The sequence below is a fragment of the Gallus gallus genome, chromosome 20, assembly GCF_016699485.2.
Source record: "Gallus gallus isolate bGalGal1 chromosome 20, bGalGal1.mat.broiler.GRCg7b, whole genome shotgun sequence".
Taxonomy (NCBI): domain Eukaryota; kingdom Metazoa; phylum Chordata; class Aves; order Galliformes; family Phasianidae; genus Gallus; species Gallus gallus.
This window is the reverse complement of record NC_052551.1, coordinates 12,721,658-12,747,080: the sequence shown is the minus strand read 5'-3', so window position 1 is coordinate 12,747,080 and position 25,423 is coordinate 12,721,658. Positions and strand designations below refer to the sequence as shown.

The 25,423-nt window shown below is 41.8% G+C and overlaps 1 protein-coding gene across 1 annotated transcript in view; it reads right to left on the bottom strand.

Moving 5' to 3' along the window:
- The window catches only part of BCAS1 (breast carcinoma amplified sequence 1), a 39,164-nt gene extending 14,549 nt beyond the window's left edge, over window positions 1-24,615 (bottom strand). The window contains exons 1-9 of the mRNA XM_046902947.1: window positions 24,522-24,615; window positions 20,618-20,691; window positions 20,424-20,505; window positions 14,560-15,140; window positions 9,171-9,329; window positions 8,559-8,603; window positions 5,047-5,184; window positions 2,288-2,323; window positions 1,743-1,946 (exon numbers count right to left, since the gene is read on the bottom strand). Of these exons, the coding sequence (XP_046758903.1) occupies window positions 1,743-1,946; window positions 2,288-2,323; window positions 5,047-5,184; window positions 8,559-8,603; window positions 9,171-9,329; window positions 14,560-15,140; window positions 20,424-20,505; window positions 20,618-20,686 (1,314 nt within the window). The 5' untranslated portion in view covers window positions 20,687-20,691; window positions 24,522-24,615. The remainder of the gene's footprint in view (window positions 1-1,742; window positions 1,947-2,287; window positions 2,324-5,046; window positions 5,185-8,558; window positions 8,604-9,170; window positions 9,330-14,559; window positions 15,141-20,423; window positions 20,506-20,617; window positions 20,692-24,521) is intronic.
- Window positions 24,616-25,423: the final 808 nt, after the last annotated feature.

Genomic DNA, 25,423 nt, shown 5'->3' with positions numbered 1-25,423 from the left:
CAAAGCTCGATGCCAGATTTCATCTACTAATATAGTTCAGTATACTTGCTACAATGATTTGAGTAACTCTTAGTGTTTTTGGTAACAACCAAAACCAGCCCTGGGTTTTAGTGCTTTCTCCAATGTTTTCTATTTGTTGAGGTAAACGGCTTTATTTTTACGTAGGTAACATTAGATCCAGCACTACGAGCAGAAAAGTGAAAGGCTTTTGGCAAGAAGTGTGCAGCCCTGAGGTGCTCGAGATGCCAGAACTTCTGGGAGAACTGTCGACAAGTTAAAAAGCCACGTGGTAGTTCTGTAGGCCTGATTTAACCACAATATGCAATACAGGGATACGGTGATCACTAAGGACAGAACCTACATTAACCAGAGCCCCAAAGATCCGCACCTGCATCAGTTTGAGCTGATCTCCCTAAATAAGGTTTTGAAATCTTCCTGAATTTCGACCAGATTTGTGAGTTCACCAAACCCTCCCACACAGGCCCTCTTCTTTCCCTGTTTTTCTACAAGAAAAAATCCCCGTCCACGTTTTTCCTTTCTTGAATACAAAGGGCTTTGTTACTTCAAGTATGAAAATACTGAGCTTCAGACAAGATTTATTACTCAGCCTTATGCTGCAACTGTATACAAACACTGACCAGAAGGACTCCTCATTTCACACTGATGTTCAGCATACATCCAGCTGAAAGCAAGGCTGGGAAGCAAAGTCAGACTACTCAGCTGCAGAGGTTTCCTTAGCAGTAGTGGCTACATAAAAATACGCTCCCCCCTCTCCTCCTATACAGGTTTCCTGTCATTCTACTTATCCAATTCACCCAGTTCCACTGGAAATGAGGTCCTCAATAACAAATGCTTCAAGCTTGTTTACTCTGTAAATATCTAAACTTTTTTTTTTTTTTTAATTGCAAATAACACCCAAACCATTCCCAGTTCCTCTGCCCACAGGAAAATACAGCTGCAGAGGCTGCAGGGCTAGCTGCTCAGTCTGCATCTGTGTATTTGGAAGCATTTCATTTCTGGGATTGGAACTTGAACAGAAGCCCAGGAAAGCAGTTATCCCACATCCAGCATTTCAGTGAAGTTTAATCCAGCTCTTCTCTTAAAGAGGGAAAGCAGCAGCCTTCAGCTGGTAAAGCAGTAAGGATCATGGAAACAAAGTCAGTCCTAATTTAAGTCAATGGCTATTTAACCTGGGGAAATGCATTTCTGTAAACAACTGACCCCAGTCGCCAAACTTTAAGACTGAAGCACACTTGTGATTTATTTTCTATTGAGTAAGGATAGACCCACCAGAACCAAATCATTAGATATTCAGAACTAAACCATTTCTCAGAAATGAGCTATGTTTCCACATCTATCTCTCTATCAAGGAGGTAACATGATAAATAATATTATCTCTGGGATCTTTAATGCATGACTTAATGCATGCATTTAATTGATGATTGACCTTTTTTCACTAATGCTATTATTTGAAAATACTACAGCCAGGTTTTAAAGACTGTGGTTTTACAAGATTTTTCCAGAGGAGCCCAATCATTGGCAAGGAGTACATGCGACTACCCAAAGCTCACATAAACATTTGCCGCTGTATATATTACTTGTTTCCCTATGCGCTTAGCAAGCAGGATCTGCTCGGCTTTGCAGATCTGCCTGCTTTACTGTAACCATATACTCCACAGTAACTCCAGGTAGTGGGTGATGAGCGAGCAACGGGACAGACCAGCTTTAAAATCCAGACATACCTTTTTCCAAAAGAGTTTGCTCAGTGGCATAGGAGTGGACGATCCTTTCTCCTTTGCTGCCTCTCTGGGGGCTTCAGTGGCTGCTGCCTGCTGCTGGGCTGTGGGCTCAGGGGCCTTTGTGTTCTGCTTAGCTGTCTGTGGCTCTTGAGCAGAAGGAACATTTTTGTCTGATTTTACAGAGGTGACAGGCTGCTGTTCAGTTGTCTAGGAATAAACAAACATATTGGCTGCTGGAAACATGTGAATGATGAGCTGACTGCAGTGTGTTTGGGCATCAGCTGGTACAGGAGGTTGGTGCACAGCAGGCTGCCCCTGCACCGGCTGTGCAAAGCAGCGAGGTGCAGCTTACAAGCTGCCTTGCCCTGCCTTGAAGTGATGTCTCAAACAGAGGAAGCAAATTATGTAGCAACCCACCCTTCCTAACAGGGAGGATTAATTGATAAAAAAAAAAAATTAAACACTCTTTGAAGCTGAGAATGACAGTGAGAATAATTACTCTTAGACTACATTATTCATACACAGATAACTGGAATCATCCTACTCACTTTGGTGTTAGCTGTCTGTTGGGTCTCCTTCGCAGCCTGGAGGGAAACAAAACAAAGACACTTCTGACAATGTCAGCGCACAGTTACACAGCTCAGGAATTGTCTGTCACAATATCTCATAGTTTTAGTGAATGTTTGTGGAAGTCCTGGCTCCTGCAACCATGGAAACCAATCCCTGACAGAGGCAAGGTTTCCCAGAGGGACTGTCTGTGCCTGTCCCACCTACAGCAACTCCTGAGCCTTGTGCTGCATTATTTCATGTTAATCCTGCTGTGCTTGCGGTCCTCAACTTGTTTTTTGGAAATAAATGTATGTTTACATACACATTTCCAATCTCTTAAGGTAGGACATAACACAGGGGTTTAAGACATTAGATTTTCATGGCTGGCTCTCTCTGAGCCACTTTCCATGCACACACGGAAGCTGGAACCAGGTCTGTGTGCTGGTCATGGGCACACAAGCATCAGCCTTACAGCAGTAGGTTTTGTCCCCTGGGATACAGAACAGAAGGTTTTTGTATGGAGGGAGAGTAGAAAGCCACAAACTCAGGTAATTGTCAGCCCAGCAGTCAGGTTTTGCAGCCTGCTGCACTGCCTGCAGACTTCTTGAGAGAGCTGGTGAGAGTTGTTTTGCAGGAGCCAAGAACTTCTTTTTGTGGATAGCTATAACAAGTAAGAGCCAGAGCAAATGATAAAAAGTAATGTCAATGCCATGAGCTGATGTCAGCACTAGTCCTGAAAATAAGTGATTAACCCTCTCCTTCTTGGTCAGAATTCTGTAAGTCAGGTGGTACAAAACTGGCATGCAACGCTGGTATGCATGGATGGGAACCAAGGGATGGACACGAACCCAGCTGTGAAATGCCATTCAAACTCAGTCCAAAGTTGAATGGTCAAATCCCATTGCATCAGCTTTGTTATGGATTTGTATTAGGATGCTCACGCATGGCTTTGAAGTTAGTACATATAGATGTAAACACTGGACACTGAGAAACAAGGTTTTTCTTAACCTACTTAAGAGAAGACTGACTACTAAGGGAGATAAGTGCAGTTTTGAAGACATGCAGAGACAGAACCTCCAGAGGAACCAGTGAAGTGCCTAGAATTAAACATGGATATCTACACACTGAAAGTGATCATTTCAAATAAACCAATTCATCTCCTATTCATCCAGTTAGCATGTTTGGCATTTCAAGCATACAAAAGCTTAAAGCTAAAGGTGATTATTTCATGGTTTTCCTGTCACATCAGTGTTCTGATTTGAATTTCTACCTACAATTGGCCTTACAAGTAAACATAGCACCACTTTAGTTCATTTTGCTTATTCTTAATACATCATGAATAATACTTTTTTTTCCTATATTTTGCATATGGAAATAAAATAGTGAAGTTGTATGAGACAAGATTTTTTTTTTAACCTTAAAATATCAGAACTGCTGCTTTTCTTCAAGATAATGGCTCTCATTCCAGACCCAGATATTTCACAAAAAAAAAAAAATCATATCAAAGCCTAAAGCAAAAAGGAGCCATCTCTCCCAACAACTCATCTCAAGACTGAGACACTTTAAGAGGTTTAGTGCCTTAGAAAAAAGAAAGCTAACTGTTTACAGCTTTTTTGTACCTAGAGGAAGCCCTAATTAGTGATGGAAAAAATTATCCACACTTTAAATGTATTAAATAAAAATTAATCAGTGTCATAGATGCAATAACATCTTAATTGTTTAAATAGTTGGCAAGAACTGTAGTCTTAATGCGCTGGCAAGATTCCTTCAATGACAAGTGGATGGTGGTTTTAATCTCAACAATGGAAAGACAGTGGAAAGAACATAATTGTTGCAAAAACACTAAAGAACTCCCTTTGCCTTGTGCTTGGACATAACCCTCGAATACAGAGCTCCTTACTCACCCCAGATTCCCTGTGGGTGTTTTGAACGAGTATTAAGTATTAATTACTTTCCTCCCCCAGCCCAAGGGTCTCTGCTTCTGCATTCTTTGGGCTAAACAGCTACAGCTCTCTGCTTCCCTGCCACAGAGCAGCATGGCACGTTAACCTCTTCTGAAAATAGCAGAAATGCCTTTCAATGAGGATGATGAAAAGTTTTAGTTTATATTTAAGAACTGCTGAAAACAACCATCTGCATGAGAAGCTTTTCCAACTACTTTAAGTTATTTTAAGTTACCCTTGAAATCCAAGTTTTTCCCATCCAAACTAAGCTTAATTACTGATCAGTTATCAGATGTTACGTTTTGAAAGAAAGGTAACATTTTAAAAGGAAATTTCTCATTTCTTGTGTCCTATCCGTTGCACATCCCAGTTCATCAGGTCACAGTTTGAGCCAACAATCTCTGCATATCAATATCAACCTTAAGCTTTGATTGGACTGAGCTCTTGAGTCCATCCTACAATCCAGACACGGATGTATCTGCATGCTCCATTGCTTGTCAGTACCTTTTATTTTCATTTCAAGTGACCGGTGACATTAGTGAGCGTTAGTAAGCATGACCTGGGCAGCCCATGGCACAGCGGGTTTTGGGAATGGTTTCAGAATCCTGAATCCACACAGATGGTGTAACACATGAAACACTGCACACTGAGATTGTTTCAGCAACGCGTGGCATAGAAATGTTCACACTGTTTCAGAGTATTGCAGAGCTCAACTGGCCAAACCCAGTTCAGTTAAAAATGTAATAATTTCATTCTAGGGCAGGAACCATCTGTTACTGCTCAGGGTTCTGCTCATCCCTGGGTTTCATACAGACCTTATGCCTAAAGAGTTTGCTAAACGTGCTGTGTCCGAGCTTGGGACTCTCTGCCTTCTTTTTCTTGGCTCCTTTAGTTGGGGATTCTGCCGTCTTCGCAGCAGGCTGCCCACCGCGGCCTTGTTCTGCTTTCGATCCCTTTTGTGCAACATCATTTCAGTTCAGCACTTTTGTTACAGAACTTGCACAGTTTGTTTCATGAAAGAGATTCAAACATTCATATACTTTGTATTCACAGCAAACGTTTCCTTTCTGCTCTGAACAAATTTGAGCCCCCCTCCTCCCTCCGAGTCATTTCTCAGTTCAACAAAACTTACAGAAATCACTTGATTTCAAATACTCAAGTATTGAAGGTAGATTTGTGTATTATCCTAAATTCTTAAGTGGCCAACGGAATTTGGGGTCATAAGTTTAAACAGGGTAAATATACAACTATTTGAAAATATACTAAAAGTTCTCTACAGACTTAATGTTGTGCATAATGAAGTATTTCTGGAACGTGCAATATCCATATTCATGAGATACCACATGAAGTATTACAAGTTCACACCAATGTTCACAATATCAGAGAGAAATAAGAATATCAAAAATAATGACAAGGATATTACAAGTGCTGAATCAAAAAGCATTGGTTTTCTTGCACTCCCTTCTAAGTGCCTTCACAGGACACTTTTTTCTGCAAGTCACTGCCCACCAAAGTTAGAAACAGGACCTCTGAGGATGTGAGGACCTCATTGAAAAATCCATTACAAAGAGCTATACATCGAAGAAAAACACTGATATTCGTGTTTTTATTTCTCTCCCCATTACCTTCATGTATTTTGACAAGGAAAAAAAAAGGGGAAAACCCAAAAGCATTGCTTAAGTGTGCCTCAACATACAAACAGGTCAGCACAAGTGTGAGCTGTGCTGGCAGCCTGGAGAACATGCCTACAGTGTGTGACTAACCACAAACACAGGGCAGCATTCTTCCCACTGCAGGCTTTCAGCATCAAGTCTTGAAGCACTGAGATGCATTTGTTATTACTTAGTAGAAAGGAACATGTAATATTTTAAGCTGTTACTTGCTAGTATCCTGAACTTCATTCTTGCCTCCCACAACATTTTCCTCAGGCAATTTGTTTCCTGATTTAGTTGATATTAAACAGGCCAATATATGTAATGAAAAATCATTTTCATCGTATTTCTGTTAGAAAAAAAATATTCACTCTCTTGAGAGCTTTGAAACAAGCTGGCCAAAAGTTCCAGGAACTACAGAAACAAGTGACTGAACTCCAAAGAAATAAATCAGTCTATAGAATCCACACCATAAAGCATCAAACACTGTGGCTGAGCACAACTAACAGGATAAAAGTCCCAAAACACACAATGCAACACTTGTGAGCATGTTGAGAGGAAATCTTGGTTTCGGGATTGTTCTGTTCAGTACAATTACAGGCTTCTTCCAAAGGGCTGCATCCTACAGAAAGGCTGTGGTCAGTTGCATCACAACTGGCCATTTTTTCCCTGCTATACTCTGTAGCATGGCACTCCCATGTGTGTCCTGTCAGAACCTATTGGGGAAGACTCCAGGAGGTGTTCTGCAGCCAAATGAATGCCTTTGGTTAGTATAAACTTGCAAAGGATCAATTCACCCCTATGACTCAGTTGAGCATTGTTTACTCTGTAGGCTAAACTCCATGTTTACACGGATGGAGTGACAGCCATGAAGGGTGCGCCCATACTGCTGAAAGCACACATCTTTAGGCTCCCAATTAAAGCCAGGGGCATTCCTGATGACAGCATATTGCTACATAGCCAGTATTCAGCATGAAGACAAACTCAGTGGTGTTGCACACCTCTGCATGTCACCAGGAGGGAGTGTGCTGCCGTGCTTTGCTATCATGTTTCTCCAAATTATCAGGAAAATAAAAGTCAGAAAAAATTCTTTTTTGCAATGGGAAAACACTGTCAAGACACTGGGAATGTACCAGCCCATGGGTGATAAAACCCAGCTCCTTCCTGCAAAGCAGATGCATAAGCGGCTGAAATGAAAGCACAACTGGGACTCAAATGCCCAGTGGCCTCAGTGCCACCCAAGCAATGAAAAACAACAGCAAAAAGCAAGCAAACAACACCAAAGCCCTCTGGTGCTTGGGAAAGTCTCAGCCACACTTGGAAATGCATCTAAGACGGAAGTATTTTCAGAGGTAAAAGCGACCATTATTTCATTATGCACACCAACTGCCATAGAAAATGTAAAAATTTGATAGCTGGCACTACCCACTTTAATATATTTTTCTTGGATACAGTGAAAATGTCATTCTTTGGATCAGAAAAATACCAGTGAAGATAAAGTAATCCTTTGTAAAAAACAACTCACATTCACCACAGTATATAAAACCTTTGCATATCCTGCTAGTCATCTGAATTTGTTTACCCTCACAGGTGTGATAGCAAACCAAACCCCAACTGCATATTTGTTTCTAAATTACAGCACGCCTTCACCAGTCACCTGTTGCAGGAGCACATGATAAACCACACTAAGCAGCTGGAGTTCCCAGAAGCTGTTGAAAGAGTCTCACCCTGAAGGGGCAGTTTGGCACTGCCTTTTCTGAATATCTTAGAAAGTGTCAACCTTGACTAACGGCTCCCAGAACTGAGCTAAAAAATAAATCAGAGAGCGTACTCAAAATGTTCAGGGAAAAAAACTTTGTTGTAGTACAATACTATAGAAATTGAATTGGACAAAAAGGATAAAAATGGGATAGGAAAAGATGCTGATGCCAGAAGTAATTTGTTACCTGAAAGGTGAGTGGAAATAACAATTTTAGGGATTTATTCTTGGTGTTACTTAGATTTTTTTCAGAGGCATTGCAAAAAAGAAGAAGCTGTTCTAGTCAAAACAATGTAAGCACATTTAATCTGGGTGTTCCCAGCTCTTGGGACAGCCCGTGATGTGCCTGTAGGCTTCTGAAACACTAAGAGAGGAGAAGGCAGCTTAATGCAGATTGTCTCACAATTCAGCTTCTGTTGAAACTGTTATAAGCTTTGGCATGAACTTAACAATGGGAAAGAAGGGGGAAGGAGAAGTCTTTCAACACCTACATTTTTTCCATTTTAAAAGATTATGTTTTCAACTCTAAATTTTTTTACAGCCCTCGCAGTTTTCACAAACTTGGTAAATACATCGACTCAGTTTGAGATTTTCACTGTGTAATAACAAAGACTGTAATAGTGAAGTCTTACTGAACTCAAACATAAAGGACCCTCACTGCTCATGTGCTGGAAACAAGTCTCCTCCTGCCACTGGAATCCAAGAAAAAAATGGATAGTTAAAGGGAACACTGGAGGCTATGTCTGTCCACTGCAAGAGGAGCAGTTTTTGGGTAGCGCTGTGTATCTGTTCCTAAACAATATGGAGTTGATCTCCCAGCAAATGATAATATCAGTGGGGGAGGAAGCAACACAGTGAAGAAATACCTGCATTAAAGCCCATACTTCTACCAGCGACAAAATGAGGATCTGCCTACCTTGTCTTCAGGTTCACTTCTGCCTTCAGCTTTGCTTGGGGAGACCTTAAATATATTTGAGAAAAAGAAGTCATATCTAAACCTTCCAAAAGCTTTGAAGGATCATCTGTTTGGTTCTAGTATGCTGATTTTTTTTTTCCTGAATACAAAGGTGAAAGCACAGACTTTTTTCCCCACGCATGGGAAAACTTCTAAAACAAGTAGTTCTAAAAAGTAACCTAAAGGCAGTAACGAAGATGAAGGATATATGGAGCAAAAATTATATTGCTTGTATAAAATTCAGTACTTCCATAAAAGTGAAAACTATTAGAAAATTTAAAAATCAGTACTTCAATACACAGAAGATAATTAAGGAAGCCAAATGCCTGCAGGTCTGCAGGTGTCTGTGCAGCAGAGAATGATCTCAGAGTAGGTCAGCATCATTAACTCACAACTGCGCTGTGCCTGCATCTCTCTGTACCTCTCATACCGTTCTCTAAGGTGCCTGTTTGGCTTCCTTATTCCTCAGTGCACATGACAGTGAGTACAGTGCATTATGCTGAGCGTGGCCACACAGGATTTTTACAAGAACTCGATTTGAACTCCCAGATGAAAAGGAAAAGCAGTGCTTACCAGTGTTTTAAGGAAACTCATGACGGAGTTGTTGTCCACTGCAGCAGCTGGCTGGGAGCTGTCTTGCTTTACCTCTGCCTTTTCAGGCTGCCCAGCAGTGAGGCCGCTGACACCTGCTGAGTCCTGCCGGAGGTCCCTCTGGTTGCAGTCATCTATCTCCTAAAAAATGGGGGCAGAGTTTCCTCAGTCTCAGCCTGCTTACTTTGCAGTGGAATGCAAAAGTAACATTTGTGACTCGCATTATGTTCCTCAGAGTCACAACCTTAATTCCAACCATATTTCTCCAGCCTACGTCGTCAGAACAATTGAGCATTTATACAGCTCTTTCCCCTCTTTTCTAATATATTCAGTGTTTGCTGTTGATTGGAGGAGCATTGTTCCAAGCTACCAAGTATAACAGAAGTAAAGTTGCACACAGCATCCCAAACAACACTGCTTTTCTCTTTCCAAGGCCAAACTTGTGAATAGAAACAAATACTGAGATTTCAGCCTTAGATGGCTCAGTGTCTGATTGTACCATACAAAGATCTCTTCCGACACCCTGCTATTCTGCAACTCCAGAAATAAATTATCTTGAGAATACAAACGTGGTATAGATTAAAAAGAAAAAAAGGAATGACTCAAAGTAATCCTTTTGAGCCAGACTGAACTGTCTCCTCTCTTTCTGGGATTACATTTACCAGAGCCCCAAAATAGTATTCCAGCGCTCAAGCACTCACAGGTGTGTAATATTCTTAAAAACCACCTTGTTTTCATTCAGACACCTAGACAAAGGTCTTTTAGACCAGTTTTGGAGGGCTTGGAATCCCTTTACACTGAATTGTCATGCCATTCTGCACACTTTTGCCTTCAACCTGCACAGGTAAAGCCAACATAAACCTTTTGCAGGAGAGAGCAGCTTGAGAGAAGTCCTTCTGTCCTATTCAACATCTCTTTAAAGGCCACTACATTAATAGCATCTAGTTATTAATATCCAAATTTTATGGATAATACTCTTCCCTTTTGTTCATCTGTGTATCATGAACGCAGGGGTGGATCAGTCATTGTTAGGGAAGTAATTGTGCCCAGCATGATGGTGACCTGGACTCCACTGAATGGAGCATCTTAGCCACACTGCATTTCTCCAGAAGTTATCATCCCCAAAGAGACAGCAGTACACATCTTGTCAGTCAGGAAGCAGCAACTAGAGGAGCAGTTGTTAGGACACTAGATACCCAGATGGCTCCAGAAATAAAATTAAGACAAGCAATAGAAGAGAGGAGCCTGTCCAGGTGTCTCTAGTGCACAGCATCTTTGAAATACTGTCTCTCAAAGACTGGTTATAGTTCCATGTGACACCAATATATAATTTTTTATTTTCCTAAACTTCCAAATATACATACTCCTTTGGTGCCATTTTGACCAGACAAAAATATTAAAGAATATTAAATCGTACTCAGGAACCTTTCCCCTCTACTAAGGGTTTTAAAAGCAATATTTTTATGGGACTTTTAAAGAATCTACTTTTTTTGTACCCCTTTTCTTCACTAAAGGAGGAGAATAAACATCTATAAATGAGTGAAGACTTCAGGGGGTTAATCTGGCATTAGAAAAAAATGAACATAGAGTGACCAATCTTGATGCAGCTTTTAAGGAGCTAAACTGACAGCTTTACTTACAAGAACAGAATTCTGTAATTCTCCACCCACCATGTTCCAAATTTACCCATGAAGAAACACAGCACAGTAGTTCAGAAGGTTTCAGCAGGCTATTTGGGAGTTACTTGCAAGGTCCTAACGCACCACTTTGTCCAGCTGCCAGTTAGAGGCCCGAGTGGCTCCAAGAACAATACGTCCCATGCAGAACGCATGTGGACACGCCAGCTCTGGCAGCCCTTCCTCCAGGGATACCATCTAAAGAGTGCTGGTTTTATGAAAAATGCTGGCTCTATTTCAGATACTAAAGGGGCAACAAAAGCATGAGGCAAGAGTCCCAAGCTCTCAGAGTAGGTCACCATTTAGGCAGAATATACATCACTAAATAAGATTTCATTAACAAAGTGTTTGATGCTATTAAAAAAAAAAAAAACATTTTTACACAGGCTCAAAACTGAGCTCTCCCTGCTTAGGCTGTGCATCATTTAGGAAGAAGAAAGCTGCTAAACACCATGGCAAACAGCTACTATGAGGAGCAAATACTACCTGAACTCACTGCAAAAATAAGTCACCGCCACTGGCAGTACTAGCAGTACCTACCTTCTAATTCCAAACTGCCCAGCAAATGTAAAAGCTATTGCAGATCATGAAGAGCTGGAGGCACAATGCTTCAATCCAGAAACCCCTGCAATCTGATGCACAGAGCACAAAGAGGCCACCAGGTGACCCATGGCACACGGAGCCCCCAGGCCAGGAGTCCCAAACCAGATTGCCATTATCCACCCCAGTACAACTCGCTCAAAGCTGGCCTTGGGTAGATGCAGTGATCTTTCTTGCCTTTGTGGGAACACTGCTGTAGGAAGGAGTACAGACTCAAGCCTTCAGCATATAAATCAAGGAGAGATAGCATAGAGTCCTACAATAACACATTTTAAGAGCCATTGTCAAATGACCACAGAAGGCTCTGCAGCAGCTCACTGTGTAATGCATTGTGCAGGGCCCTGGAGGCAAATAGTAATGAAAGAAAACTCTCAGAGTAACAGAAGAAAGTCACCATTAGAAGTTAACAGATCCCATGCAAATGTTCAATTAATTTCTTTGGGGATCCCAGTCTGGGGGTAATAAACACCTTAAGTACTTACACTGTCGTTTTGGTTCAGTCATTAGAAAAACATTTAAAAGAATGTATTCCTGCCAGCACTTTTGTTTGTATGAATCACGGCTCAGTGAAACATTACAGGCATATAATTTATCTTTTCTTTGGCTTACATAGTAAATGCTTCATGAATTCATGAATTCTGTCCTTGTTTTAATTATGCTGTCTTCTGAATGTAGTTTTGTAGACCACAAAAATAAAGAGTGTTTCACCAAACACAGAATGTTTGTGCAGCTCTTAAGCTACAACTGTGGAATCTCTCTTACTTACCAGCAATGCTGCTTGTTATGCGCTGGCACTCAACTCAGGGAAAGCCTTCTCTTGCTTTTACAGATACTACAAGCCATCATCCAACAAGAAATAAAAGAAACTGCAATCAGCAATATCTGGGTTTTTAGTACAGCTATTTGGTAACAGTTTAGAGTTAATAAAGTAACAGTAATTAATTTAGATTTGGTCATTCCTCCATCCTACATGAGAATGAGCAACTTCAGAGGAAACAGAAGGCAACTGCATTGCAAGGCAGAGCCTCAGCTCTTGTTTTAGGAATGCAGTTAAAGTCTGGCAATATACCAGGAGTATTTAGTTGCTACTTTTTTCCCAGGAAATGTCCTTATCAACTGTTCCGCTGCCCTCTGCACATACTCTTTCCTTTCTATATTTGAGAATTTGAGAAAATTCAAGGGTAAGGTTAAAAATTTCACTCTCCCTTATGATACAGTCCTCCAGATGAGCAGTGCTTCTAATTCATCTGAACTAGAGAAAAAGCTTCAGAATTTCTTGTCCTGTCCTCATCCCTCGATGGACGCTCATCAGAAACACCTGATTGGTCTTTCCCAGTTACCATCAAATCCATAACTCAGACTTCCAATTAAAGCTATTTCAGCTTATTTCACTAGAAAACAACTCATGCCATGGTACTTCCACAGCACGAACTGTGACCTTTTGCATTCTGTTTACGGTCTCAGCGAAACAGGAAATTGTTTGTCATTGTAAAACAGGCAATTGTTTGTAAAAAATAACTATTTCAGCAAACAGCAAATCTTACGCTGTGTATATTAGTCAATATCCGCAGGAGTTAACAACACTGAAAACTTTGTTGTAATAGTTACAAATAGAAGTGACAGCAACACACCAAAGAGATGATTCATTCTGACCCATGTCTGTCCCTGCAGTGAATGGCTGGATTCACTGCTAGGCAGAGACTAGAGATGCTTTACAGTTACATGTATGTATGAGATACTGGTGGTGGGTTACACTTCTGGAACACAACGGCTAAAAGTGTAACCTACATCTTATGAACTAATCCTAAAAAATATTTCAATTCTTACATTTATACAAGTAATGGGATCTTCTCATTTGAGTAAACAAAATAGAGAAGAGCAGAAGTTGAAGAGATGTTTGGGGATAATGTGTATTGTCAGTTGTAGCAGTGAGCATCCTCTGAGCCACGTTCAACATTATTTTAAACAGTTTCAGTGCAGCAGTGTTATTTGAAAGCCTAAAGTAATCAGATAAAAACCACCACCGTTAAAGTGGCACTTAGAGATTCCAATGAGGGGAGGACATGCAGTGCCTCCCTCCTGTTCCCAACCCTGCACAGGACTTGCTCTAGATCCCCAGTAGTATAGACTGGCACCATTCCAGTGGAACTACGAGAGCTATGCCACTTACACTCAATCCGAAGACCGGATGTTTTCAATAGCTAGCTGCTGCAAATCAATCCTGCAGTGTTTTTACTGATTTCAGACTTAGCAGGAAGCGTAAAAATCTCATCATGCTGCCCTTGAAAAATAGGCTTTATTTTGGATATGCATCAGGGCAGAAATGAAGCTTTACTGTAGGCAACGAACCATAGCAGTGATGAGCCTGAGAACTGAGATGTTACACTCATTCTGGTAACAAAGGACAGTAACAAATGGACGACTTCTGACCATTTATCTTCTATTGCTATCTGTCCTCCTGTTTCAAACAAAAGGATAGCAGGTGGGTTACAAAATGGCTACTGCTAAAAGTAACAACACATTTCCTTGATGCTTGATGAGCCACACTAAATCCAGATCTGTTTTCAGCTCCTTTGTCTGGCAAGATCTCCATGACAAGCTATCTTATATTGCATTCTCCCCTCCTGCAGAATCAGTCCTAAGCAGTGGATTTCCTTGACTAACATTTGCAATGATGAATAGTACAAAAGCTTTTACTATATCTTATTCCTTAAAGTAGCTTGCACAGGATGCAATAAGCAGACCCTGCTCGAGAAGAGCAACCATTCCATGAGAATTTCTTTAAACTATCTGGTGTCAAACTCCAAGATCCTAAAGCTCAAGTAACAAATTTACTTTCAGGTATTTTGGCCCTCATTCGTAGATGGCCGCTCTTGGCTATCCAGATTACTAAGTGTTAATACTGTTACCTTGCCTGTGCAAGGATCAGAGCTGCTGCTGCCCTGCTATCCTGCTTCCTCTCCCAGGGATTACCTCCAGTAATTTTAAGACCACCAACTCACTCACTGAGCCATCACTGCAATAGGTTGTCCTGTGCTACGGTTATTCCTAGTTGTCATTAAATGTGGTACAGAAAACCCTCTCCCAGCACTTGCCTTCTCCAGCAGGATGCCATTGGAAGCACTCTGAGGTGCAGCTGCCTCTTGTGCAGTGCTGTGCCCGTCAGGAGCGTCCGAAGGCTGCCCACCCTCCTGGGCACCCGTCTGCGCTTGGCTCCTCTCCTTCCCCTTCTCCAGTTTGAAGATCTTGTCAAAAAAGTTGACTTGTTTTGGCTTCAGCACGGCTGCATCCTCTCCCTTAGGTGTCCCTGGCACTGTGGGGCTGCCGAGTTGAGGTGCGGCTGCTGGCGGGGCCTGGTCTGGCTCTTTATGGGTGCTGGGCTGAGGCGCAGCTGCCGCAGGGGAGGCCGCGCTGTCACTTGGCGCTTTGTTAGCACTGTGCGCCTCTGAGCTGACATCAAGCTTCACCAATCCAACTGATGAATCCGATGCTGGGTCTTCAGTACGCCCTGGTACAGACCATGAAAATGCAAAGACAGAGCGGAGCTTTGCAGATGGCAGAGCCCTGCTGGCAGCACTCCCAGCAGCCTCCCTGCCCGCCGCGGCAGCGCTCCGCTCCTTTGTCTCTGGGGAAGAAGCAGCTGCATTATCCTGTGCAACACTCTCCTTCACATCCACTGCAAAAAAGTACGAAACAGTAATTATCCCTCACAGCAAAGAAGTTGTAAGGGTTGTACAATTAAGCACGGTGACCACCCTCCTTAATAAAGTAGTTTGAGATGTGGAGCCCCAGGAAGGACCACACAGTGCAGCTTGCTTAAAGCCTCTGTTGTTTTCCTGCACTGAGCACAAGTTGCAGCTTATCTGTAAGACCAGCTCGTCTGATTTTCCATCCTGTTGTCCCACATTGATGTTGGTGCAAATTCTAAGCTCTGTGCAGCCCCCGTTCAGCTGCCAGTGCTGGGTTGTAGCTGAGCTTCTGGAGCGCTCAGCCTAGCAGGCATGTTAGAAGAAACAAATCAGCCCCAATGCCTTCAGCATTCTAATCCAGTGGTCTGGGTGATTTCACTTCATCTGAGTATAGGATACTTTCCAAATAAACTTGAAGCGTTAAGCAAAAATACCGATAAAACTTGAGACAAAGTTCCACATTATTATATCACGCTTTGCTCTGTCAGAGCTGGACAGGAATAAAGATCAAAAACAGAGAGGACTGATTTTGTTTCCTGGCTTGCCAAATTCCCAAAGGCCTGTGTAGTCACAGCCTGTTTCACTCAGTTTTCCAACCTTGTTGTCTCCACTCTCCATAGAGCCATTTCTACATAGAATCTTCCTCTACTTTTTGTAGGCTAATTTAAACTTAATTTGAGCAGTTATAAATCACATCTGAGCCGGACGTTGTATCCTTCTGTTTTTGTCTCTTTTCACTTGTGAGGAATAAGACTATCACCTTTCCCTCTTCTGCCAAAAATTCTCACAGAATTCTCTCTTGGGTATATACAGCCATTACACTTCAGATTAAAAGAAATCTTTTGTCTTAGAAATATATTTCATGATTGATATTACATTGATGCTTCATTAATATACATGAGGTAAGAATCCCAAGCACTTTATGAGCAACGAGGAAGGATCTTGTGTTGTACGAGACAGAAGCAACAAGAGGAAATACTCTCTTATGTCTGTTTTGCGGATGGAAGACTGAATCAGATGTTTACGTAGTGTGAATCCCCAGAAAACAAGGAGCCTTGTAAGGAGATAAGCCAGCCTTATGTCTTCAGCTTCTCTCCTCTGCTTTGACTGAGATAGATATCTATCTTCCCTGTCCATCACTACCACAGATTTCAAGCATAAATTCAGCTCTACTTAATTATAACTGGGCAAAATTGTCAGTCTCAACCTAACTTGCTAAAATTCAATTTAAAAATTACTGTTTTCAGAGTAAAGTTGAAATTATTTCAAGTAATTCTTATAATCTTTAGGCAGTACTGCACTGTGTTGTAACAGAAATCAAACTCCAGTTGCCAATGAATCCTGCCTAAAATGCCTGTCTCCCACAGTATATATTTTCAACGTTGTTTCATTTTAAAAATTCCTTTTCAAGATAAGGAAAACTGAACATTTTTAGATTGCGAAATCCCAACCTACTGCTTAGCTTTTCACAGGAGAGTTACACCAGTTTTCCAGCAGAGGTGTGCTAGTGTGCTGGCATGCCATCATTTACACATCAAGTGAAGTTACTGAAATGCTCTCCAGCTGCAAAGGCAACAGCTGTCAAAGCACAGACTGCTGCTGCAAGAGTCACAGCCGAGGCCAGCATCTCACCAGCCACCAGGAGGGCATGCGATCTGCTTCCAACATTTTACATCTGACATTTGCTTTCTTATTGTGTTTTGTGCATGTGCAAACATGCAGAGGGGCCCCAAGTTCCTCCATACAACATGTCCTGCCCAGGTAAATAGATGTTTGTTTCTTTGTGCCCTCTAATAGAGAAAATTTCTTGCCCTGAATTGTTATTATTCAGTCAAGGAAATGACTCGCGCTGGCAAGATTCCTTTGCCAGTAATATTCTTCTACTATATTCCACCAAAATCAGTTTCAACATACTGACATGCAAAGAGAAGGTACAAATAATTAGCTATTCAACTCCCATATCTGTTGAGCCATTAAGCATCAGTTACAGTTTCCCAAACCTCCTGTAGTGCTAGATGAGACAAGGAACTGAAGATATAACTACTAATTATAGCTGGAAACTTGGGGAGAAAGCAAAAAGCAAACCCATCTCCAGCTAAAGTGGAAACAATATACACTGGATGCCAAAACTCTGTTTCATGTAATAGATAAAAAACAAAGCACCGTTTTTAGTATAAAAATAGAATGTAAGATCATCATCAACAAAAGTAGCTCATGAACATACCAAGCTACTTTTATCTCTAATTATAATTGCAGGAATGAAAGAGCTGGAAAGCACCACTGGCATGTGCTCTGCAGCACATCTCTTGTGTCAAAACAGTCCCAAGAGCTTCACAGAAAGTCTGCTCAGACACCAGGCAAAGCAGATCCTCCCACCAGAGAAGGGGTATTAACGTGGTGGATGAACAGAAGGATTTGATGCATGCCATATTCACAGCAAACTGCAAAGGAGAAAGTTTTTGAAATCATACTGTTTGAGTGGAAATGTTGCCACTTTGACAGCAATATTTTCCAACCTCTTGACATATTTCATTTCAGTCTTTTTTTTTTTTTTTTTTTTTTGTTCCCACAGAGGTTTTCATTTTTAGCCAAAGTCTCTGTTATTGCCTGGAAACATACAGTGATGTCTGACTAAAAGCATTTCTGCCCAGCACCTCCAGACCGCTTTCTTCACTATCACCTAATTCTCTCTGAATCGGGGTTTGCTCCTTACATCCCTAACAGCAGCTTAAGCCACATTCTGGGTGAGCAGCTATTTTTAATACTCAGATTGTACAGCTACATTCCAGATTCCCTCTTAAAACACAATCCTCCTCCTTTGTTTGCTAGTCTTGTTTCAGCAGCTGCATTCACTCTCATAGCTAATACTGTCAGGGAACATCTTCAGCAAGGTCCTGTGATGTTTCATGTTTGGAACTTCTTGCCTCCTGCTCTTTATCTCGCTGTGTCTTCCACAGTGCATCTCTTTTATAGCTATTGAGAGAGGAACAACCTGAATTGCCAAGGTCCTCAGCACAGACACCCCCTGCTGTAGGCTGCTCATGTGTGGTGAACATGCCATAAAACAAGTGCTAGGAGAAAAAATGGTTCTGTATTTTTCTGGGGGGATCTCATCTGATCAGGGCATTAAAAATGTGATCTTACTATCCCTGGCTATTTGAATAAAAGACAGTTACAAAGACTTATTTCGTTTAGCAACGCACTTATAGAACTGCAGTATTATTCTCTTCCTTGGAGGTCAGATAATCACAGAGACAACAGGCGTGTGTACTCTGTGCAGTTCAAACCTCAGGGATAAACTGCTGCTAGCTCTGTCCCCTTCCCTTTGCCTGTTGTTCACTGAGCACTTTTATCACTTGAGGTTCAGAAAGGCCAGCAGCAGACATTAGAAGTAGTTACCCTTTTGCCACAAAGAAAGATGTCAAGAAGATGTAAGGAAACCACTGCTATTTAAATGGCTTTACAGGAGGAGAAGGTGGATGATAGCACTGAGCAACGCCTGCAGCCCTGAGAATCAGGAGAAGCAGGAAAGGCAAGCAATGGAAAGAATCCGTAAGCCCACACATCTGTCAGCCTGTTTGAGCAGAAGCAGTGAAGTCACCAACCTGCTCACCCAGATGTGAAGCAGATGGTGATGGGGCTCTCCCAGATAGCATTACTCCCCCTGGTCACATTCACTTAACTTTCACGGTTCCGTTTTTTCATTATATTAGCAGATATAGATTTCATACATTCATTTATCAACTCTATCATTTAATGCATAGCACATGGTCATATCTCTGGCAATCTAACAAGATGAAGACCACAAACATTTCTGTTATCACAGCCCTCTTGCTTCACTTGCCTTTTGCTGCATGAAATAAATACCTGCGCTATTTTTTGCTCTTTTTTTTCCCAATATAAACCAGAATTTCTTGATTAAATTACAAAATCTGGCATGATTTCAGTGGCATTTAAGTAGTTAATGATTCAGCTGTTCCTGAAACATTAATAAAATTACAGAGTAATATCAATATAGCCCAGTCCAATTTTTCAGCTTGCTACTTAAACTTGTTTAGTAATTACATTAATTAAGGAATCCATTTAAGTAAAATAACAACATATGCTTAATTTTACATGTTAAAATTAAAACATGCACTTACTTCCTAAGTCTTTACCTGGCTTTTATTTACTGCCCAGAACTCTGCTGTCTTACACTAGCAGAAACATACAATGACAGGCTTGTAGTTTTTAGTGAGCAGCCATTTCAACTGACTTCTTATAGCTAGGTGGCATTAGGAAATCAGCAGGGAATGGGGCATTCTGATGGTAATCAGTACCATCTGCTTATCTCCACACCAGACTCAATTATTTTTGTCTACATTTACATATTTCAACTGGATGTAACAGGGTGTAACAGGCTGAGAAGTTTCTCTTAACAATGAATAATAGAATAATATTTTCTTTCCTTACTGAGATTGGAGAGAATTGTTGGCTTTCATTATGTTCTGAGAATAGAAAGCAATCCAATGCAAGGAGAACAGAGGTAAAATTAACTTGGCTGGATCTGCAGAGACCTGAACTGAAGCAATGCTGTGAAAGTGAGCGCTGCTTAATACGGCTCCAGAGCCAATGAGAAGTAGTAGGAGAAATTAATGAGGTGCTGAAGCACAAGGGGAGAGAGAGAGAGACATATCCGAGGTTGGAGCAATTGCCCATGAATATGTGGAGACAACATTTCAGAATTGCTCACAGCCCAAGTTTTAGCACTCAGACCACGTACTTCACAGCTGATATTCGGAAAGGATGTAAACAAGGAAAGCAGGGCTGAGCTGCTGACATGCACCTTTCCTTGGAGCCCAGGATGCAGCCTGCCTCCAGCAGCATCATATATCAGCCTGATCACTGCCCTGCTTGCACATAATGAAATCGGTAAGAAATGGAATGCTCCTACTGAGCAGTGACTTATTCACATCCCTCCAAAAGCACCTGATACCTCTCTTCCTTTTTCTGTTCTTTACTTCATACAGAAAAGCACTGCACAAGAGCCAAGCCATGGCAGATACCATTCTACTTCCAAGCTAACACCTACAATTTACACATAAGGGTCTATCAGCCACCATCAAACCGTGCTTGCCCTGTAATACTTCATGCTGAACAGGCTCAGAGATAAGAACTGAAACCTGAGTTCATCACTTAACCTGAGACCATATGTCAATACACACTGTTGCTCCAGCATAAAGTTCTCTCTTTCATAGCAAAAAGAGGTTTAAATGCTCCCCAGTGCATACCTCCACCATTCATTGCAGGAGAATGAGCCTGAACAAATACAGCAGATCCATTTTTAACAGTTGCAGGAGATTCAGGTAGAGCCTGAAAAACCAAATGGAATGGTTCTTAGGATTGGATACACCATGAGATTTGAAATGTAATGACTCCAATAAGTTATAGCCAAGGAAAGCGAGCATGGGCAGCTCTTAATTACCTGATAGCTTATTACTGGACACGTGCAGTCTTCTTCAACTTCCTCTGGGGCACTCCCTGTGTTCCCCATAGTTTCTATGAAATGGAGAGGAAGGAAAAGCACAGTTCTTCTTTCTCATTTATATCAGTTTACCAAGCAATTCAAATTGAGAGACAACCAATGTCAATAGACATCGATAGGCTGTTTAAATTCCAGATAAGCCCCACCTGTTTTCTCAAAAGCACCTGCCCTAGTCATCAGTCTGCATCAGCCAGACGTGTTCCAGCCTGGTTACTCATAGGGGCTCACAGCTACTTACTGGAAATGCCACAGATTACATTCTTCTTTCTTGAGGAAAAGTGAAGGCAGTCACACTTACATTATTTATCAGGACTCATTAGATAGGAAAGAATTGGATTTAATAGCAAAATAAGGTGAAAAAAACCAAATGATATGAAAGAATTACAGCAGCTTTGTGGAGGTTTACATTTTTACTGTTGCTGTTTAAGTAACAAAAGGGAAAAAAGACACCCATGGCTGTGAAATGTGGGGCAGCTCCAGGTGGCTTTGCTACCCAGCCGCAGCTCATAGATGGGCTGAGGGGTGTTCCTTGGCTAGCTGCAGCAAGGCAAAGGCATGAACCAGCCCCCATGGTGTTCACTTATAGTTCTAGATGTGTTTTTGGAGCTCACTGCATCTTATGTTGATACAGCTGCATTACTGCTGCCCATATTTGGCAGTTTTAAGGCCACTTCTTGTGTTCATACATGTAGGAGGCACAGCTCTGACTGCAATCCAAGCATAATCTCAGTTTATTATCTGTAGCTCATTAGATAATTAAAAATTTCAATCTGAAAGAATTCAGAGGGAACATAAATGTATTTATGTCTGTAAACTGTAAATTCTTTGGGACCAAACACATCCCCTGCAGTGTGGTTGAAGGTTGAATGTAGAGGAAGGTTCCTATTGACTTTGGCTTAGAATACACATTAAGCCTCACAAGTAAACAATAAGGAGAGACCTTTCTGAGCCACTCCTCGATGGGGGAAGGTCTCCAAAGAGAGAAAGGCTGAGGACTGCAGGCAGCTCCGGCCCCAGAGCATCCTGCTAGATTCCTGGCATGGGCACAATGAGTGCCAAGCATCCAGTATTGCTTTGGTGCATGTCTGCATGAGTCAGGGAAGTTGTAGCGGCATGGTGGAACAACCCCTTCCTTAGTGCTTTCATTAAGCAGCCATTGGCTTCTGCAGAAAAGGAGGAAAAGTATTGTTCCTTAAAAATTGAATCTCAGAATCAGGAGGAAGCTCTCATTTCAGCCTACACCTCCAGTGTCTGCTTCCAGTTATTGTTCCAGGGGGGTTCTTGCTAACTGCAGTCCATGTACAAACCTTTTCTTTAAAGAGAAATTCAGGTCTGATTTTCTCTCTATTTTATGCTGCATCCTAGTTGACATGAAATACAAACCAGGCCTCTCTCCAGGCCTGTTTTTCGTTCTCTGAGTGCCCAGTGCTGAGCTGTACACCCAATGACCCCCACCAAAGGATGCTGAAACATGAGCTGCAGCCATGTACAGTTGAGAATCACCTCACTGATAGCAGCTGTAGCACTGAGCCTTGATTTCAGATGCAGACTTATTTTACATGGGTTTTATCTTCTCAGCTGATATTTCCACTATAAATCAGAACTTCTGATTTATTGTGGAAAACAGCCAACATCTCCCCCTGGATGTACAACGGCCTCTTGTCCTTGCTATGTAATTCTGTTTCTTAGCAACATTGAATATTATTCTACTGGAAGAGAAGAAAACAAGATTCAAATCCTACTGCTTACTCTCAGTGGTAAATTTAGTATCTTGTTGAATCTGGAGGATTTACTTCTGTTTTCCATTCCCAAGGCCTCCTGGTTTATGCCAGGAGACAACTTAAGCAGAGGATGGAATGTTTGCAGGCTGCATGTTTCCTTTTTCACATGCACTGTAAAATCAGTACACATCTGAGATAAGTAAAATCCTATTTTTTTCTTATTTATTTCCACAGTGATTTGTAGCTCGATTCTCAATTGCCTCAATTTCCTGTTGATGCAGCTCTACTTACATGAAATAAGTTATCTTTAATGATACAGAACAGATCACAGGCTCTGATATCTGGTGTATCTTTTTCTGGGAGAAAAATTACCCACCTTCTGCAATCATGTATATGATACTGATTGAAATAAAACACATACAGTGGTTATGTGGGCTTTTTAAATATTACCACTCACAAGAAGCCAGGAAAGACTCACAGGCTATTTTTGCTAAAAGGCTGGGACTAATTGCTGTGTAACCACCCTGGAATACATCCCAGCAGACAGCACTCCATCATGCATGCATACACATGCATTTATGTAATATTTTTTCAGACTTCTACCTCCTTGCAACAGCAGCTGATTATTCCATTGGGATTTAAATGCTGTAAGCAGTATTAAGCCTTTTTAGCGTGCTCTGGGGCAAAACGGCAACAGAAGAATGATGGCAACTCTGCAGCTGTTCCTCACAGTACTGAACTCATATCTGGCCCAGATTGTCCACTAAAATCAGGAAGATGTTCATGCATGTATGTTTCTGCCTTATTTTAAAGAAAAAAATGAAAGGTCACTGCCACCTATAGACAAAACTGAGAATCGGCAGAAGGGATATCATACAAAATGGTAACGAATTGCAGAGATTCAAGAAGCCAATTGAACACTGTCACAGCAATTCACTTCTGGCATTGCACTTAGGAGCTGCTGCTGCAGAGACCATGACTATTTATATTATATTATTAATCACAGCTATTTACGAGTGGTACAGGACCTATTGGTGCCTTTGGTTCAGTATCCGAAAAGCATCACGTTGGTCTGTGTGGGAAGAAGAGCAAACCTTCCCCAGAGCCGGGAGGTGCTGCTGGAAGATGCTCATGCAGACCAAGGCACTGAAAGCAAGAAAGGATCCCAGTGCAAGACCATGTTTTCCAAATGTGAATAAACCATCAAAAGTTGAGAGGAAATGGAGTAAGCACATTCTCATCTCATCCTTACGGTTCCTTTCTAGATATAGATTTTTGTGATTAACCTCCACAGGTATTATTTACCCTCTCTGGGGGCTCACAGCCCTGCTGGAATGTAGCTGAACTGGTTTGGAAAGAACACTGCCAGTCTGCAGCTCAGACACAGCTCAGAAACCCTTCCTTGCCCAGATAATGCGTCACTGCTTCTATTATAGTAATGAAAAGAATCCGAATGTCAAATTGTACTTTAAAGATGACTTTTATGTTACATGAACTGTAGTATGCCTCAAGCATGAGCTCCACACTAGGTAAAATTTGCTTTTTTCTCTCACTCTCAAAAGCCATTGTTTTGCTCTTGACAAGGCAGTAAGATTTTTGAAAAGAGACTTATAGCAAAATCTGTGGTCTGCTGTGCACTCTGGTTAAAGCCAGGTGCTGACATTCGTAATCTATTGACCAACCTACAGCATTACAATCACCTGTGCCACAGTGTTTGTTAATATAGGAAGTACAGGCAGATTCAGCTGATTCCTCACTAAAAATTGTCATATGTTATACTTAAATGTCAGAAGAGAACAAAGATCAACTTCACCCAGTTCACTTTGTATATCATTTCACTATAGGTATGGCTACTCCATAGGCATTGGAATAAGACCAAAAAAGCCTTGCATAAGCTCCAGAGGCAGTGAAGGACCTAACAGACCTAACATCCATCAATTAATACAAAGAACATCTACACGGTGTCTGCAGGGTGAGGGCTGGATTATATGCTCTCCAGCACCTCTCTATAGCCTGTCTCTTGGGAACAGGTGAACATGAGGTCATGTCCAGGCAGAGGAGCATTGCTCCTGCTCTGATGCACGTGGAGCCAGGAAAGCAGAGGGTTTAGAGTGCCTCCTTACCTTTCTTCTGTGCAGATCTTAATTGCTCCCTGGCAGGAAAAGATAACTCAGATACATACACTGGGTATGATGAAACCAGGCAACAAATACATCTGAGGATTGTCAGTGACCGCAGAGGAGAAATAAACAGACAATGGACAGCAAAGTGACAGAAGGAAGGATTGAATTGACTCACCCAGAACAAACAAGAAACACCCAAGGACAATTCAAGCTGCAGCCAGGCAGCTGGCTGTGCATTCAGGACATGCAAAATTACAGTCCTTGAGGCTCTGTGGGCAGTTTTTAATACAATCCCTTCAGCCACTTTGCATTGTAGTCAAATGGGAAAAGCAAAATTGTTCAAACATTCACACCCTTGTTTCAGGGTGGGAACAGCTCAACAATAGCACAGAGGTGAACAATCCCAACCCAGATGGTAGAAACACTATCAGAAAGGAGTTCCTTTTATTCTTCTGTCTTTTTGTAGAAAATACAAATGCACAGAAAGGGAAAATCCATACTAAGTATGTTAATGCCCAAAGAAAATAAGCTGAGGACTTGTTGGAACTCCCAGACCCCTTAGCATGAAGCACATGCAGTGCCCAAGCGTGGGACAGAAGTGGCAGCAGAGGAAGGCCAAAAGCAAAGCTAAGAAGAGCACAGATGAGAGCAGAAGCAGCATACCTACCTCAGGGAAGGTACCCAGCTCCCAGAGACCAGCACTGCTCGGGGTGAGGAGCTGCTCGTGTCCACGGCTCTGCCCCAGCCCTGGCACTGTGCACACAGTGGGTGCAAACACACAGAGGGAGGGGTACTCCACCTTCCCAGCCCTTTGTGAAGGGTGTTCTGTTCTCCCTGGCCACCCAAACCTGTACAAATGCATACCTGAGTTTATGGCTTTGTGGGCAGCCCATCACCCATTG